Raw genomic sequence first — 12,644 nt, forward strand, 5'->3', positions numbered from 1 at the left:
TCAAAAGGAAAAGAATATACCCCACCTTCCCACCCTGACCAAGTCAGGGGTATGCATGTGTGTATATATATATATATATATATGCACATAAAAAACTATATGTGCACATAACTACATAAAATATATTTATATTAAATATATATGCACACACACATATATCTATCTATATATAAACATATTTTGTCACTAAGCTGACCAGCCTCTGAGTTATTTACTGAGTTATTTCAGGAAAAAGTTCCTGAAACTTGTGATAGAGCATCATACCTAAATATGCCAAAAGAATACCATGGCTCCTACGTATGTTAGTATTGTCATGATCACTATTCGCCCTTCAGGGGTTACAGGTCGATGGGAACCGTGTGGTAAATCCCCATTTTTCGCGCCAAGAACGTTGTTGCAGGTGATTGTTCACCCTCACGCTCCAGCCCGGCTCCAGCCTTTATCCAACTGGCATCCACCACCACCTCCTCCCAGCTCAGCGGATGCATTTTATACGTGACATTTAGTCGTGATGTATTTATGACAAAGCATTTAAACATGGCTTTGCCCCAGCTGCGGCAGCGGTCCCGTACGGGCTATGGGCCCCTGCAGCAGACGGAGCCCTGCTCTGACCCTTCAGGCTCGCGGGATACCGCGGGCCCTGGCGCCAAAAGCACGCCTGCAAAGCCACAGCCGCAGCAGCGGGCCCAGCCCAGCCCAGGGCCGCGGCCCGGCGGCGCAGGCCTCTGGCAGGAAGCGGCTCCGCCCGGCTCCGGGCTCCGCTGCCGCTGCGGGCNGCCCCCGCGCCCGCTGATTGGCTGCGGCCCCGGCGGCGGCGCGCGGGGCTCCCGTCTCGCGCCACTTTCGGGAGCCTTTGGCGCGAGCGCCATGGCCGAGAGCGGCGCTCAGGGCCGGGACGGTGAGACCCGGGGGCGGCGGGGCGGCCGGGGCCCCTGTCCTCGTCCTCCCGCCTGTCCCCGTCCCTCGCAGGCGCCGGCGTTTCGCTGTCAGGCGGGGGGCGACCGGGCAGCGGCGCTGGCGGCGGAGAGGGCGAGCGCGCGCGCACGGGGCTCGGGAGCGCGCGTGCGCGGCGGTCGGTCGGTCGTGGTGGGGGCGGACAGCGCCGCGCGAGGGTCCCGCGTCCCTCTGGGAGCCTCGGCGGGGCCGCGCCCGCGCTGCCCCAGCGGCGGGACCCGCTCCGGGCGGGCGCGGAACGGGGGGATCCGCCCGGCGACGGGCTCTGGCCGCACGGCCCCGCGCCGGTGGTGGAGCCCCGCGGGCTGGGGCGGCTCTCCCCGGTCGCGTCTCCGGTGGGAGCACTCTCAGCCCAAGGGGCTGGAAACACGCTTGTCCCAGAGGAGCGCGTTGCCTGAGGCGCTGGCGTGCAGTAAAGGCGGAGGATTGACAGAAGATAAACGCGCCCAGAGCCGTCCGCCTTCGCAGTTCTCCCCCATGGGGCAGCAGGCAGTGCAAATGCCCCATTTAGCCCGGCCCTTAGCAACACAAATCCGGCCTGCTCTCAGCCGCGCTGCCGGGTGCAGCTCTGTTCACAAGCTGATGTCCTGCTGCCACAGGAGGGACTGCCCTGCTCCTCTGGCCACCTGGCCAGCCGTGGGTCTCCTCTGCCGGCACGGGCTGTGCAGCTCCTCACACTGAGCCCGCAGCCTTGTCCCTGCGCTGTTTGTTTGCTTCTAGAACTTGGATAGGGTCCGTTTGTTCCCTCTGGTCAGATAAGTGTTCCTCCCCCAAATTAAGAGAAAGAAATAAAAGATCTGGAGAAGTAGAAAGCATCTTGTTGGGGAGAGCATTTGGGAGGGAAGGAAGTGGAAGAGGAAATGGGGTGTCAGCTGTCAGCAGATTTCTAGTTTGTCTCAATCTGGTCACACTCAAACGTTGTGGAAACCGCCTAAAAACATCGCTGCTTTGTAGCAGTGTAGGCCTTCTCTAAGTCTGGTATTCCTGAGTTGTCATGGTGACATGCAAAATAAAAGGAGCTGGAAATTCCCAAGGAAAGGGTGGTGGGGGATCTCTTACAGGGGAAGGCTGATGAGATTGGAGAGGTGCTTTGGAAATCTAGGTGGTAGCTTCATGCTGAATGTGAGTTGGCATGAGAGGGCTCTTTGAGCTCCCTGTCAGGCCATGCCCGCAGTATCATTCCAGAACTGGCTTAGGAAGAGCCATCTGTGGCTGTGCTTTTAGCCAAGTAGGTTTTGGTTTTAAGCAAAACTGCAGTCGTCTATTAATGCATCGCTGAACACTTAAGTACCAAAGCTAACGACTCGTTGTTAAACTAATTTCTCTTGTTTTTAATTATTTACAGCTATGAGTGAGTCTGGAAGTTTTGCAGCATCACGTTCGAGACGTGAGAGGAAGAATAGAAGAGGTCAGCAAGAAGCACTTGAACGTCTGAAAAAAGCTAAAGCTGGGGAAAAATTCAAATATGAGGTAAAAATTCCTCATTTTTTCTTCTTAATTAAAAGTGAATGTGAGCTGAGAAGCTTAATCACCATTTATAGATATGTAAAAGTTATGGGAAACAAAATAAGCCTTTCAGATCAGCTTTTGTGTTTTTAATAGTGTATGTTTTTCTGAGTGTAGCTGTAGTTTTCTGCTTTCTAATATAATTTACTTCTTTTTTTCTGTTTTAAAAACTAACCCAGTTTTGTTAACTGCAAGTAGAATATGCTTGCCATTGCTTGAGAGCTATGTTCTAGGAAAGGACCAATTTCTAAAACAGTATAAGTAATGTTATGATAGGAAGTACTTTTTTTAAAATCTCAAATTATATTAAACTTTAATTTGAGAACTTTACGTGACTGAAATCCATTAATATTGATATGCTGTGTTTCCACAAAGAGACCACAATTTAAGTGTGGAACTGAAATCTGGCAGTGTAACATTGATACTGTAACATTGTCCAGTCGTGGTGCCAACAGGAAGTGACTTCCTCATTGAGGTGAATAAATGTAAAGAAACCAGAAGTCCTTAGATCATTAACATGCAAATTTTCTCTGAACACTCTGCTTGGGTACATCAAATCCCTTTCCTTTTCATTGAGCTCAGATTGGTGTTTGAGACTAGAGCCAAGGCCACAAGTCTTCACTGCTAGGTTTTTTATTCTTTAATTTTTTTTTTGTAATGCATTGAGCAATAAAGCAAGTAGCTTTCAAATGAAACCTCTGCCAGTGCTTCAGTAGATTTTGAGTTTCAGTATACTGTGATAATTTTAATTGATAACTTGTCTTTTATCACTGCCAAAAAAGAAACTTAATGAATAACAGTGCTTACTAGTTGTGAACAGTGTAGCAATGTAGGAACCCCTACATGCATTCTGGGGAACTTTACATTCTGCCTGATGATCTGCAGTATGGGTGGCATGGAAACTGTTAATCCTCAGTGTACCTTAACTGCAGGTTGAGGAGTTCACGGGTGTTTATGATGAAATAGATGAGGATGAATACTCCAAGATGGTCAGAGACCGTCAGGATGATGACTGGATTGTTGATGATGGTAAGTTAAGGTTAATTTGGAGAGTTATTTTGGTTCTAGTGTTATAACTCAATGCTTTGAGGTAAGTTATTGTTAGTACATTCTTAAAATTTCTTTTAGGAGATAAGAGAAAAGCATTATTTTAATGGAAATTAATCTTGGATTGTTCTCATAATAGTCTGTTAGGATGATAATGAAAATATTTTTCCATGAAGACCTGTTGATGAAATTTTATTTCCAGTTATCAGTGTTACAGTTAAAAAAAAAAAAGTACTGTTATGGATAATTTCTAATTAAACATCTAAGAATATGTTTAGTCTAACAGAAGATAAGCTGAGAATGCTGTAGTTTTTAATACTTGCTTTTGTAACTTTTGCTCTATATTAAAGGGGGGAAAATGTTTAAATATGTGAAAAATTCAGGAATATCAGAAGACAGAATTTAAACTGCAATTTTTAAATAATTTTTTACAGATGGGGTAGGTTATATAGAAGATGGAAGGGAAATCTTTGATGAAGATCTGGATGATGATGCTCTTATTTCCAATAAGAAAGGTAACTTGCATGTGACCACTGAAGACTGTCTGCCAGGGTCTTCTTTTAAAAGGTACACAAAATGGGCAATCACAAAATGGGCAATCCTGTCATCAGTAAATGTGGTAAATATGGCCAAATGACAGACTACTTGAAGCTCTGTCATTTGGTGCCTGTGGATTTTATTCAGCCCCAGTGATGAAGAGGATGGAGGCTCACAAATGGAGGTCACATCACTGCTGCTCAGTCTTCTGTGGAATGGGGCTTCACTTCTAGGAAAAAGGCATCTGGGAATAGTCTTGGATTTCAAAGCCACTGCCTAAAAGATGTGTGGTTTCTCTTGACCACTAAAATACTTACATGCTTGTAAGAATCTTGGATCATATGGTTTTCTCAATTTTTTTATGGAATCTGGTGGCAAACTGAGAAACTGAGTCTGATGTTGAGAATCCAAGCCTAGTGCCAAGCTCCTGGACACTCATATTTTATTCCCTGGAAATATTTCCATGTAAAGTGTCTTTGTCCTTTTTCTGGAGTATGCAAAAGGCATCTCTGACGTGACTAGGAGAGAAAGGGTGATGAGAGGGTTTTCCATTTTTTGTGTGTGCATGACAAAGCTGAAAGATGACTAGGCTTCATTTCAGCCAGAAGTGTAAAGGTAGAAGAAGCAGATTACCTTCGCTATCTATCCCTGCTAATAACTGGACCTGTAAACATTGGTTTTTTTTTACACGAAATTCACATTTTAAAATTTTTTGTTTTGGTAGGAAAAGGTGGAAAAAGATCTACAATTGATAAAAAGAATGTGAAAAAATCTGTGGTGTCAAAGCCAAACACAATTAAGTCTATGTTTATGGCCAGTGCTGGGAAGAAAAACACAGATGTAAGTTTTTACATTTTTGAATTTAAATACTTCTGACTTGTTCACAGTTTTAGCAGGAGTGGAGTAAACCAAAGGCTCATTTTAGTTTCTTGTGTCTAGTGAGACAAACTTCTATTATGATCTCTTGTGTCTGGAGCATTTCTGAAAACATTGTGTATGTTTTGTGGAAATCCTCTAGTCATTTACAGCTGTTCTCCTGATTTGGTTTGCACACGTAACTGAGAACTGTTTGGCTAATCTTACCTTACAGAAAACTGTGGACCTGTCCAAGGATGATTTACTTGGGGATATTCTTCAAGATATTAGTGCTGAAGTAAGTATGTTAATAAAATCTGTTGGAAACAACCTTACTCCATTAATTTATCATGGAACACACCAAGAAAATACATTTTTTTGTGAAACTAGACAATCTAAGACTGATTTCATCCAGAGCACATCTCATTGACGTATTCCACACGTGTGTGCTGTCTGCCTGTTGTCCCCACCATGCAGATGTTGTATGACTGCATTGCTTCATAAGGCAATACCTCTATCACCTGATTACAGATGGTTTATATCAAGATGATGTGGAGCCTGTGCTAATGCAGCCTTCAAGGTTTTAGTCACTGTGGAATGATAAAGGACTTGGCTGCCTCTGAATTGTGTGCTGTATATCTGTCACCACACCTCAGCCAGGGAGCTGCTGGACATGTCCATCTGCCCTGTATGGGAGGAGCTGAGGGAGCAGTGTTTCAGCAGTAACCTGAACCTCTGTCTTCCTCCTGCTTCCCATGATTTACCGCAGGGAGCCAGGTGAACACTCCCTTGGAGGCAGGAGTGCAGGATGGCTGCTGTGACAGGGTTGGACTGTTGCAAATATGTAATGCCCTTTTAGCAAGATTTCTTAAAACCAAAAGGATTGCTCGCATATAAATGTCAGAGCTGCTGTAGTGGTGAGATACTGAAGTGGAATATGTTGAACCATAATAAGCTTAACATGTTCATAGGATATCCCAATGTAAGATTATTCTTTTAGTTTTGTGCTCTTATTATTTAACTCCTCCTTATGACATCTGATTGAGGCTATAAAACCCTCCATGACTATAACTGCCCCTGCCCCCTGTTATCATTAAAGAAATGCAATTTAATGCTGTCAAATTGGTGGAACATTGATTAGGGAAAATAATTACACTATGGCTTCTATTTACTTAAATAGTAGTTAGCTGCTAGATTTTTTTGTTTTGTTGTTTTGTAAAATTTCTGTTATTGGCTGTTTATAAGATTAAGCAGAAAATATCTGTACATGTAAATATGTTAAAATGTGTATTCCTCTAGTGGAACAATGCTGAAAGAGCACCAGCCTTTCATGAGGTATGTATCTTCAACACTACTGCTTCAGCAGACATGAAAAACAGCACAAGTTATTCTGATACTTGTGCAATAAAGGCACAGTTAGCTATTGAAATTCCCACTGTTTGAAAACTGTTTTGTTTACTGATGGCAATTTTTCTCAGATTGTTTCCTCTCCCAAAAAGATCTAGTGTGTGTCTTCCTGGGCTGATTGCTCAGGTAACATTATTTTATGGGGCTGGGTTTCGTATCAGGGTGTGTTTTCTTCATCAGCCAAAAATATTGGTGTCCCTTTTTCTCTTCTATGGAAAATGTTACTAACCGAGGCAAAAGGAAACACTAAACAGCTCTTCCTTGTGTCACTTTCTCTGTTCTTTCAATATTCAGACAGTTCAGCTAAGTCCACCACCAGTTATAATGCTGAAAAGGAAAAGATCTGCTGGAGTACCACTCAATCCTTTCTCTGTGCAGTCCCAAACTTCTAAGGTAAAGAGGAAAAGAAAACTGTTCTCATAATTAATAAGTGCTAATCTGTGGTTTTTGTTGATTTGAACACTGTTGACTTTTGTTTCTCCTCCTGGAAATTAACTTTCTCCTAAGCTTCCATAGCAGTTTTACAGTGTAACTTCGTGCATTTTTCTGCATTGCCTTTCATGTGAGCACATAAACAATACAGTTAGTTTTGTGTCTGTAGTATAGGAGGAGTTTGTAGCTGTTACATTTGACAGGTGAAACTGTTGTTACAGTGTTCAGTGCATCACCTGAAGGTGAGTTTCTGCTCTGTCTCTTTTCCAAAGAGTAGAAAAGACCCTTGTAGCAGGGAGAGGAGGATGGAAGGGGAAATAAGCAGCAGTGTGGAAAAGGGTAAGAAACCAATCATTTGCAGAAATGGAAAACAAATGGAAAATTGAAGCTATGGGTAGGAGTTTGCCCTAGTGGAAGATGTTGGAGTGAGAGAAGAATGGGCTGCTGAGGATGGAAGGCTAGCTTTTTGTTAGGATTTCTGGTAAATGGAAAGGACTTTATAGCTAGAAATACAAAGAGATAGTTGGTAGTGGTCTGTAGAACGAAAATGGAGTAGTGTAGATACATATGATTGGTGAAACCTTCTGTGACATCAACTCTTATGTTGAAAATAATCACCAGTGCTACTCATCTTAACAGTTATGTTCAAAACTAGAAGCAATTGGAAAAATGGGGGGATGTAGTAAGAGAGGATCATGGTTTAAAATATGTGGAACTTTTCCTCTACCCCTGGTTACTAGATCTGCAAATAGCAAGTAAAAGGTTTTGTTGTTGTTTATTTTTTTCTTTGCTCTTACAAGATTATTTTTAACTCATGGTGGAAATGTTTTTCAGGTAATCACCCCAATATCAAAGAAAGCTCCCGCTCATGTCAGAAAGGAAACTCTTCCTCCAGCTTCATTTCATTCTAAACACCCCAACAATACAGCAAAATCTGTCAGAGTCTCTGAAAATGAGGACACCAAGCATGTGCAGAAACCTATAGAAAATGAGGGAATAGTGAAGGCTGTAGGAGAGAAACCTACTAAAGGTATCAAAAGTAAATGAAAACCCAATTCTGGAAACTCTTTAAATATGGTATAGTAGTTTTAAAACGTTTGTTAAATTATACTAGCTTGAATAGAGCAAAGTATCATATTTAAGCTATCTTAATACTGTATGTTATGGTCATGCTTAGAGTGTGCTATCTCTGCATACTGCTATAGTATGCAGTGTGTCATTTTGATGATTCAAGCCTTTAGTTCTACCTGCAGCACTTCCAGATCATGATGAGGGAATGATGGATTTTGATGAGGAGGACTTTGATGAACCTATGGAAGCAGAGCATGTGGAAACTATACCTGAGACAGCTGAAAGCTTGAAAAGACACAATGAAATTGAGAAGAAAGAGACAGAGGAGCTAGAATCAGGGAAGAAAGAGACATCTGTCTTGTAAGAATCTCTTTTGCTTCTTTTTTTCCTTCCACGAAGAAGGCTCTCGGTTTCCATTAACTGAGATTAGACTTAGCTTCATGTTTGTCTTTTGCCAAAGGGATAATTGTGATAGAGACAGAATGATAATAATGCTATGCAATGCTTTTTTCTTCATAGTTACATTAAGAATAGTAAGATGCTGATAGCTACTTAATTGAAAAATATTTGATGTTTTTGGGATCTAGCATGTGACAACATGTATTTCAGCACACTGAGGTGACTTAATGTAAGTGTTGAATTGTGAACTTTGATGTCAGTAAGCAAAACCAAGGAATTTCTAACAATACTTACTCTAAGTGAATCTGAAAGTATTTTGTAATAGATGTAGGTAAAAGTTTTGTTGCTAAAAGTAATGGTGAACAGCTATGTCTTTGGAAATAGGAAGAAGGTGGCCTTTTCTCTGTTTTTGGGGTTTTTTTTAAATTGTTTGGAAAATCTTGAATCATATGTTTCCATTAAAAAAATACTTCAAACTGTTAAATAATTGAATGATGAAAAAGACCTAAATATCTAATGACTGAAAAGGTAGTTTTGTTGAAATAATCCTTTGTTCCCACTAAGCAGCTTGTATAGATGGATGGATGTATTTGATAAGTAAAGACTTGAATTGACCAAGGCTGAAATACCAGGTGACTGATTTTCAAAGCCTGTGTGTAGTGTATCAAGGCCCATACTTAAATTGGATTTCTGTCTTTGTCACTCCATCTCTCTTTTCAGAAGAAACCTGTGGAAACCCAGCTGTTGGGAATGTTGCTTTGCTTGGTACTGGAAAGAAAAACAAAAGGTGTCAGCATATAGGCCTGGAGAAGAGCAAAATGGTGATTTTGCTTTTTTTTTTGAAAGGCACAGTTTTAATTGGTTTTTTATTCTTCTGCAAAACCTGCAGAAGTTGTTCTCTCCCAGGTCTCTCATGTTGGGACAGAATTGATGAGGATGAAGCTGATCTAGTAGCAGCAGAAGTTCAACTGGACCCCAATCTCCTTCCACTTGTGAACGGGGAAAGTGATGATCAAGTCTTCAGATTTTATTGGCTGGATGCTTACGAAGATCAGTTCAATCAGCCAGGTAATTGTTCAGTTAAAGGCAGAAAATGCTAATCTGATTCTTTTTGTTGACATTTTCTTTTTTGAAAATTGGGGTTTTCAGACTTGACTGAATTAGATTCAGTTGCCTTGTGTCTTTGTGCTCTAAGATGTTCATCTCTTGTTTTTCTGTACCTCTGTACAGAAGAGGAAGAGCAGGGCACTGTGACTGGGAGAAGAATGTAATCTCTTGGCCTATATAGGTAGGGAAGTAAAAGGGACTTATTAGCACTGTTTAGTGTTGGTGACCCATTCTCTTTCTTAAAATTTTATACACTCCAGGAGCAAGCTGAAGTTGTTAATTTTTTGCTCAGTGATGCAACTGAACATGCTTTCTTGTTTTTGGAAAAGTAGCTCAAAATTCACATGGATGAATAAAAAGCCTGTACCATAGCAGTTGCATGATTTTATGCAAAAAAGAGGGAGGAAGGTGGTCTGATAAATATGAGTCTGTCTTGTATTTCTTATCCCCTAATTCAAACTATCTAAATTTTGAAGATTGTCTTAGAATTAAGATTGCTAACTCTCATAGTCTTCAAATTGCATCATTCTGATGTCAACTCTGACAAAACAATTTGTTTTCACATCTGTTCTGAGCACTTCCCATCCATCCCCTCATTTCATCAGCAGCTTTAGGATATTGGGTTTCTAGTTTCTGCTTCGTGTGTGTTTACCAGAAGGTTCTTTCACGTGTTGTTGGAGATTTTTTTAGTTGAAGCTGTAAGCATTGAGTCAGATACATTTCTTTGTTAACACCTTTTGTTGTGAGTTGGGATGCCAAACTTAAATATGAGACTCTGCTGGGCTGAACGGCTTGGTGATGGGAGTGGTAATAATCATACATATCTTGATGAAATCAATGGCTCTAATATAAAATTGCTACTTGTAAAGAACCCACTATTGTTATTTTTCCTTTTTTTTTGTCTTTTAAGTCAGTGATTGCTGAATGGAACATAATTATGAAAGGATTTCTGTTCCTCGTATGCAAGGAGTGTTCTTTTCTCATTATGACTTTTTCAGGATTGAATAATAAGGACTGCACCTGTTTTCAATTAGTAATGTAGAAGGGAAAATTTTAATATTGCTTTTTGTTTAACATGTTCATGATCTTTGTTTGTGCCTCATTTGCTGTGATGTCAAATGCGTTGCCTGAAGAGTAAATACTATAGCATAATCATAAGACTCTTTCAAACTTAATGATTTTTTGGAGGCTTACTTTTCATAATTCCCTTTATGATCTTAGGCAGAGAACTCGAGAATTGTGATCCTATTAACATTTTAAAGAAATAACGAATAAAACCTGCCCTTATTTTTTCCCCTCTGCAAGACATTTTCCCTGTGTCTTGACTTTGCTTACCTTTTGGTTCATTTAGTAGCATAATCTTTCTTTTCACAGGCTTTGATTTACAAGCTTTATTAGTATTTTTTCTTTCTTTATTCTTTCTAAAGTCTTGCTCTTGCAGGGGATAGGGCCTGTTATCTCTCAGATTTTTTGTTTTTTTTTGTTTTTGTTTTACATGAAATGTCTCTGAAAACTCTTTGAAGTTAGTTCTGCTTTTGCTGTCTGTGGGAGTGATAGTGTGTGCCAGTGTTCAACTGGATGATCTCAAAAGGTTCCTTCCATTCTAAATTAGTCTAATTCTGTGAAGTCTGGTTATTAAGACCACTTATTTGTCCATGCTAGAGTTGATAGAAATTTGTCTTTGCAACCCAGGCAGCTTTTTACCCTATCTTTGACTGGCTCATGTATCCTTCTTTCTACTCCCCTGCTTATATGTACTCCACTGACAGATTAACTACTCCATGCTCTTAATATTTCCAGCTGTTCAAGTAGTCATTTAGTGTTTTGTGGTCTCTCACAGTTTCATTCTGTATGATACAAACCTATCTCAGGTGGGTTTTTTTTATCCCTTAACAAAAAAGTAAAAGATTGCTGGGGACAAGAACTTCATCTTCCCTGTCACTTAGATCTGCAATTGGAGCTCTTTCTCGATACTTCTATTCAAACTGTCTAAATCTTCAAGATTGCCTCTGTATTAAAATTTCTTAAGATACTTTGTGCAGCTGAAACTTGTATCCTTGCTCTCATCATCTTCAAAACCACAGCATTCTCTGTCCATGACAAAAGTAGTTTTGTTCACATCTATTCCAAGCACTCAGAAAATGATTTTTCATAGCCTGTCACTTTGACTCTGTCATCCATCTTAGTGCATCTTCACTGATTTGTCTTTGGTCTAATGGAGTAAGAAAGGTGCCTGTATGTCTGATAGATCTGCTGGTGAAGATAAGTTATAACTCTTAACCAAGGAGACTTGTTTGTGCATTGCCAGGCCAAGGAGAAATGCAGATTCTAGTCATGAAACCCTGTTTCTGAGACAGTCTCAGCATAGATAGTTCTGTTTTCATCAATAGTAGTATGCTGTAGGAATAGTGTCATCCATATAATCAAAGTCCAGATTATTTGGAGCTTGAAGGGAACCTGATAAAGCCAGGTTTCTGAGTTGTTCTTGGAATTTTTTTGTACTTGTAATTTGCAAACTGTTTGTGACAGTTGGGTGGCTTGATACTTTGTTATTTTTAAGTTTGACATAATTTGATTAGCAGTTTGCAGCATTTTGTTCTATTGCCAAGATCTCTGGTCTCAAAGATGTGCATGTACTGTAATGACATTGTCCACAGTGAAGGCAGTTGCCGCTAGTCCTGCTCTGTATAATCTTTCTGAGTGTCTCCCTTAGTTACAACTGCTGTCGTGGCACCCAGGATTCCTAGGAATGCCATGCATCTCTTCATGTCCTCATTTGTTAAAAATAGTCACTTGAAAGCTGATCAGCTTCTAGTTGTTGTCTTCAGAATGTTTTTCTGCAGATTTTATTGGTAATTGAGTCTTGATCTTGGGGTACTGAAGGGAAAAGGAGTCATTTGTACTGGTCTAGCTGAAGAGTGGAAAACTGGAGATAACACATATTAGAGGATTGATTGACAGCATAGGCACTCTCATAATCTTCAGCTTTCACTGACATCTCTCTCCTTCCTTCCTCTCTCCAGGGATTATCAAACTAATATAGGCAGCAATGGAATATCAGAAAAGAATTTTGAGACTGGCTGTGTAATGCCATTTTGGATTTTACATACCAGGTGTTACTATAGCAATGGAGGTAGAGACATGAAGAAAGATACAGGTGTCTGTTTGTAAAGCTGGTGTTTAAAACAATTTAGAATGTGCTCATACATTGGAAAGATTTGTTGTTCAAGGACCTGACACATCAATGGTTGTGTTTCAATGCAAGAACACATTACAAGCTGCTTCAGGCAAGTTTAGAAATGATTAATTTTAAAATTGCATATTGAATT

General features: G+C 40.6%; 1 protein-coding gene across 1 annotated transcript in view; it reads left to right on the forward strand.

The window, feature by feature from the left end:
• The first annotated feature begins 815 nt into the window (after positions 1-815).
• Positions 816-12,644, forward strand: part of POLA1 (DNA polymerase alpha 1, catalytic subunit) — a 184,250-nt gene continuing 172,421 nt past the window's right edge. The window contains 10 exon segments of the mRNA XM_041399943.1: positions 816-898; positions 2,300-2,424; positions 3,393-3,489; positions 3,942-4,022; positions 4,769-4,884; positions 5,135-5,197; positions 6,601-6,699; positions 7,573-7,768; positions 7,992-8,169; positions 9,098-9,276. Of these exon segments, the coding sequence (XP_041255877.1) occupies positions 868-898; positions 2,300-2,424; positions 3,393-3,489; positions 3,942-4,022; positions 4,769-4,884; positions 5,135-5,197; positions 6,601-6,699; positions 7,573-7,768; positions 7,992-8,169; positions 9,098-9,276 (1,165 nt within the window). The 5' untranslated portion in view covers positions 816-867.

The sequence above is a fragment of the Onychostruthus taczanowskii genome, unplaced genomic scaffold (assembly GCF_017590055.1).
Source record: "Onychostruthus taczanowskii isolate IOZ18803 unplaced genomic scaffold, ASM1759005v1 scaffold17, whole genome shotgun sequence".
Taxonomy (NCBI): Eukaryota; Metazoa; Chordata; class Aves; order Passeriformes; family Passeridae; genus Onychostruthus; species Onychostruthus taczanowskii.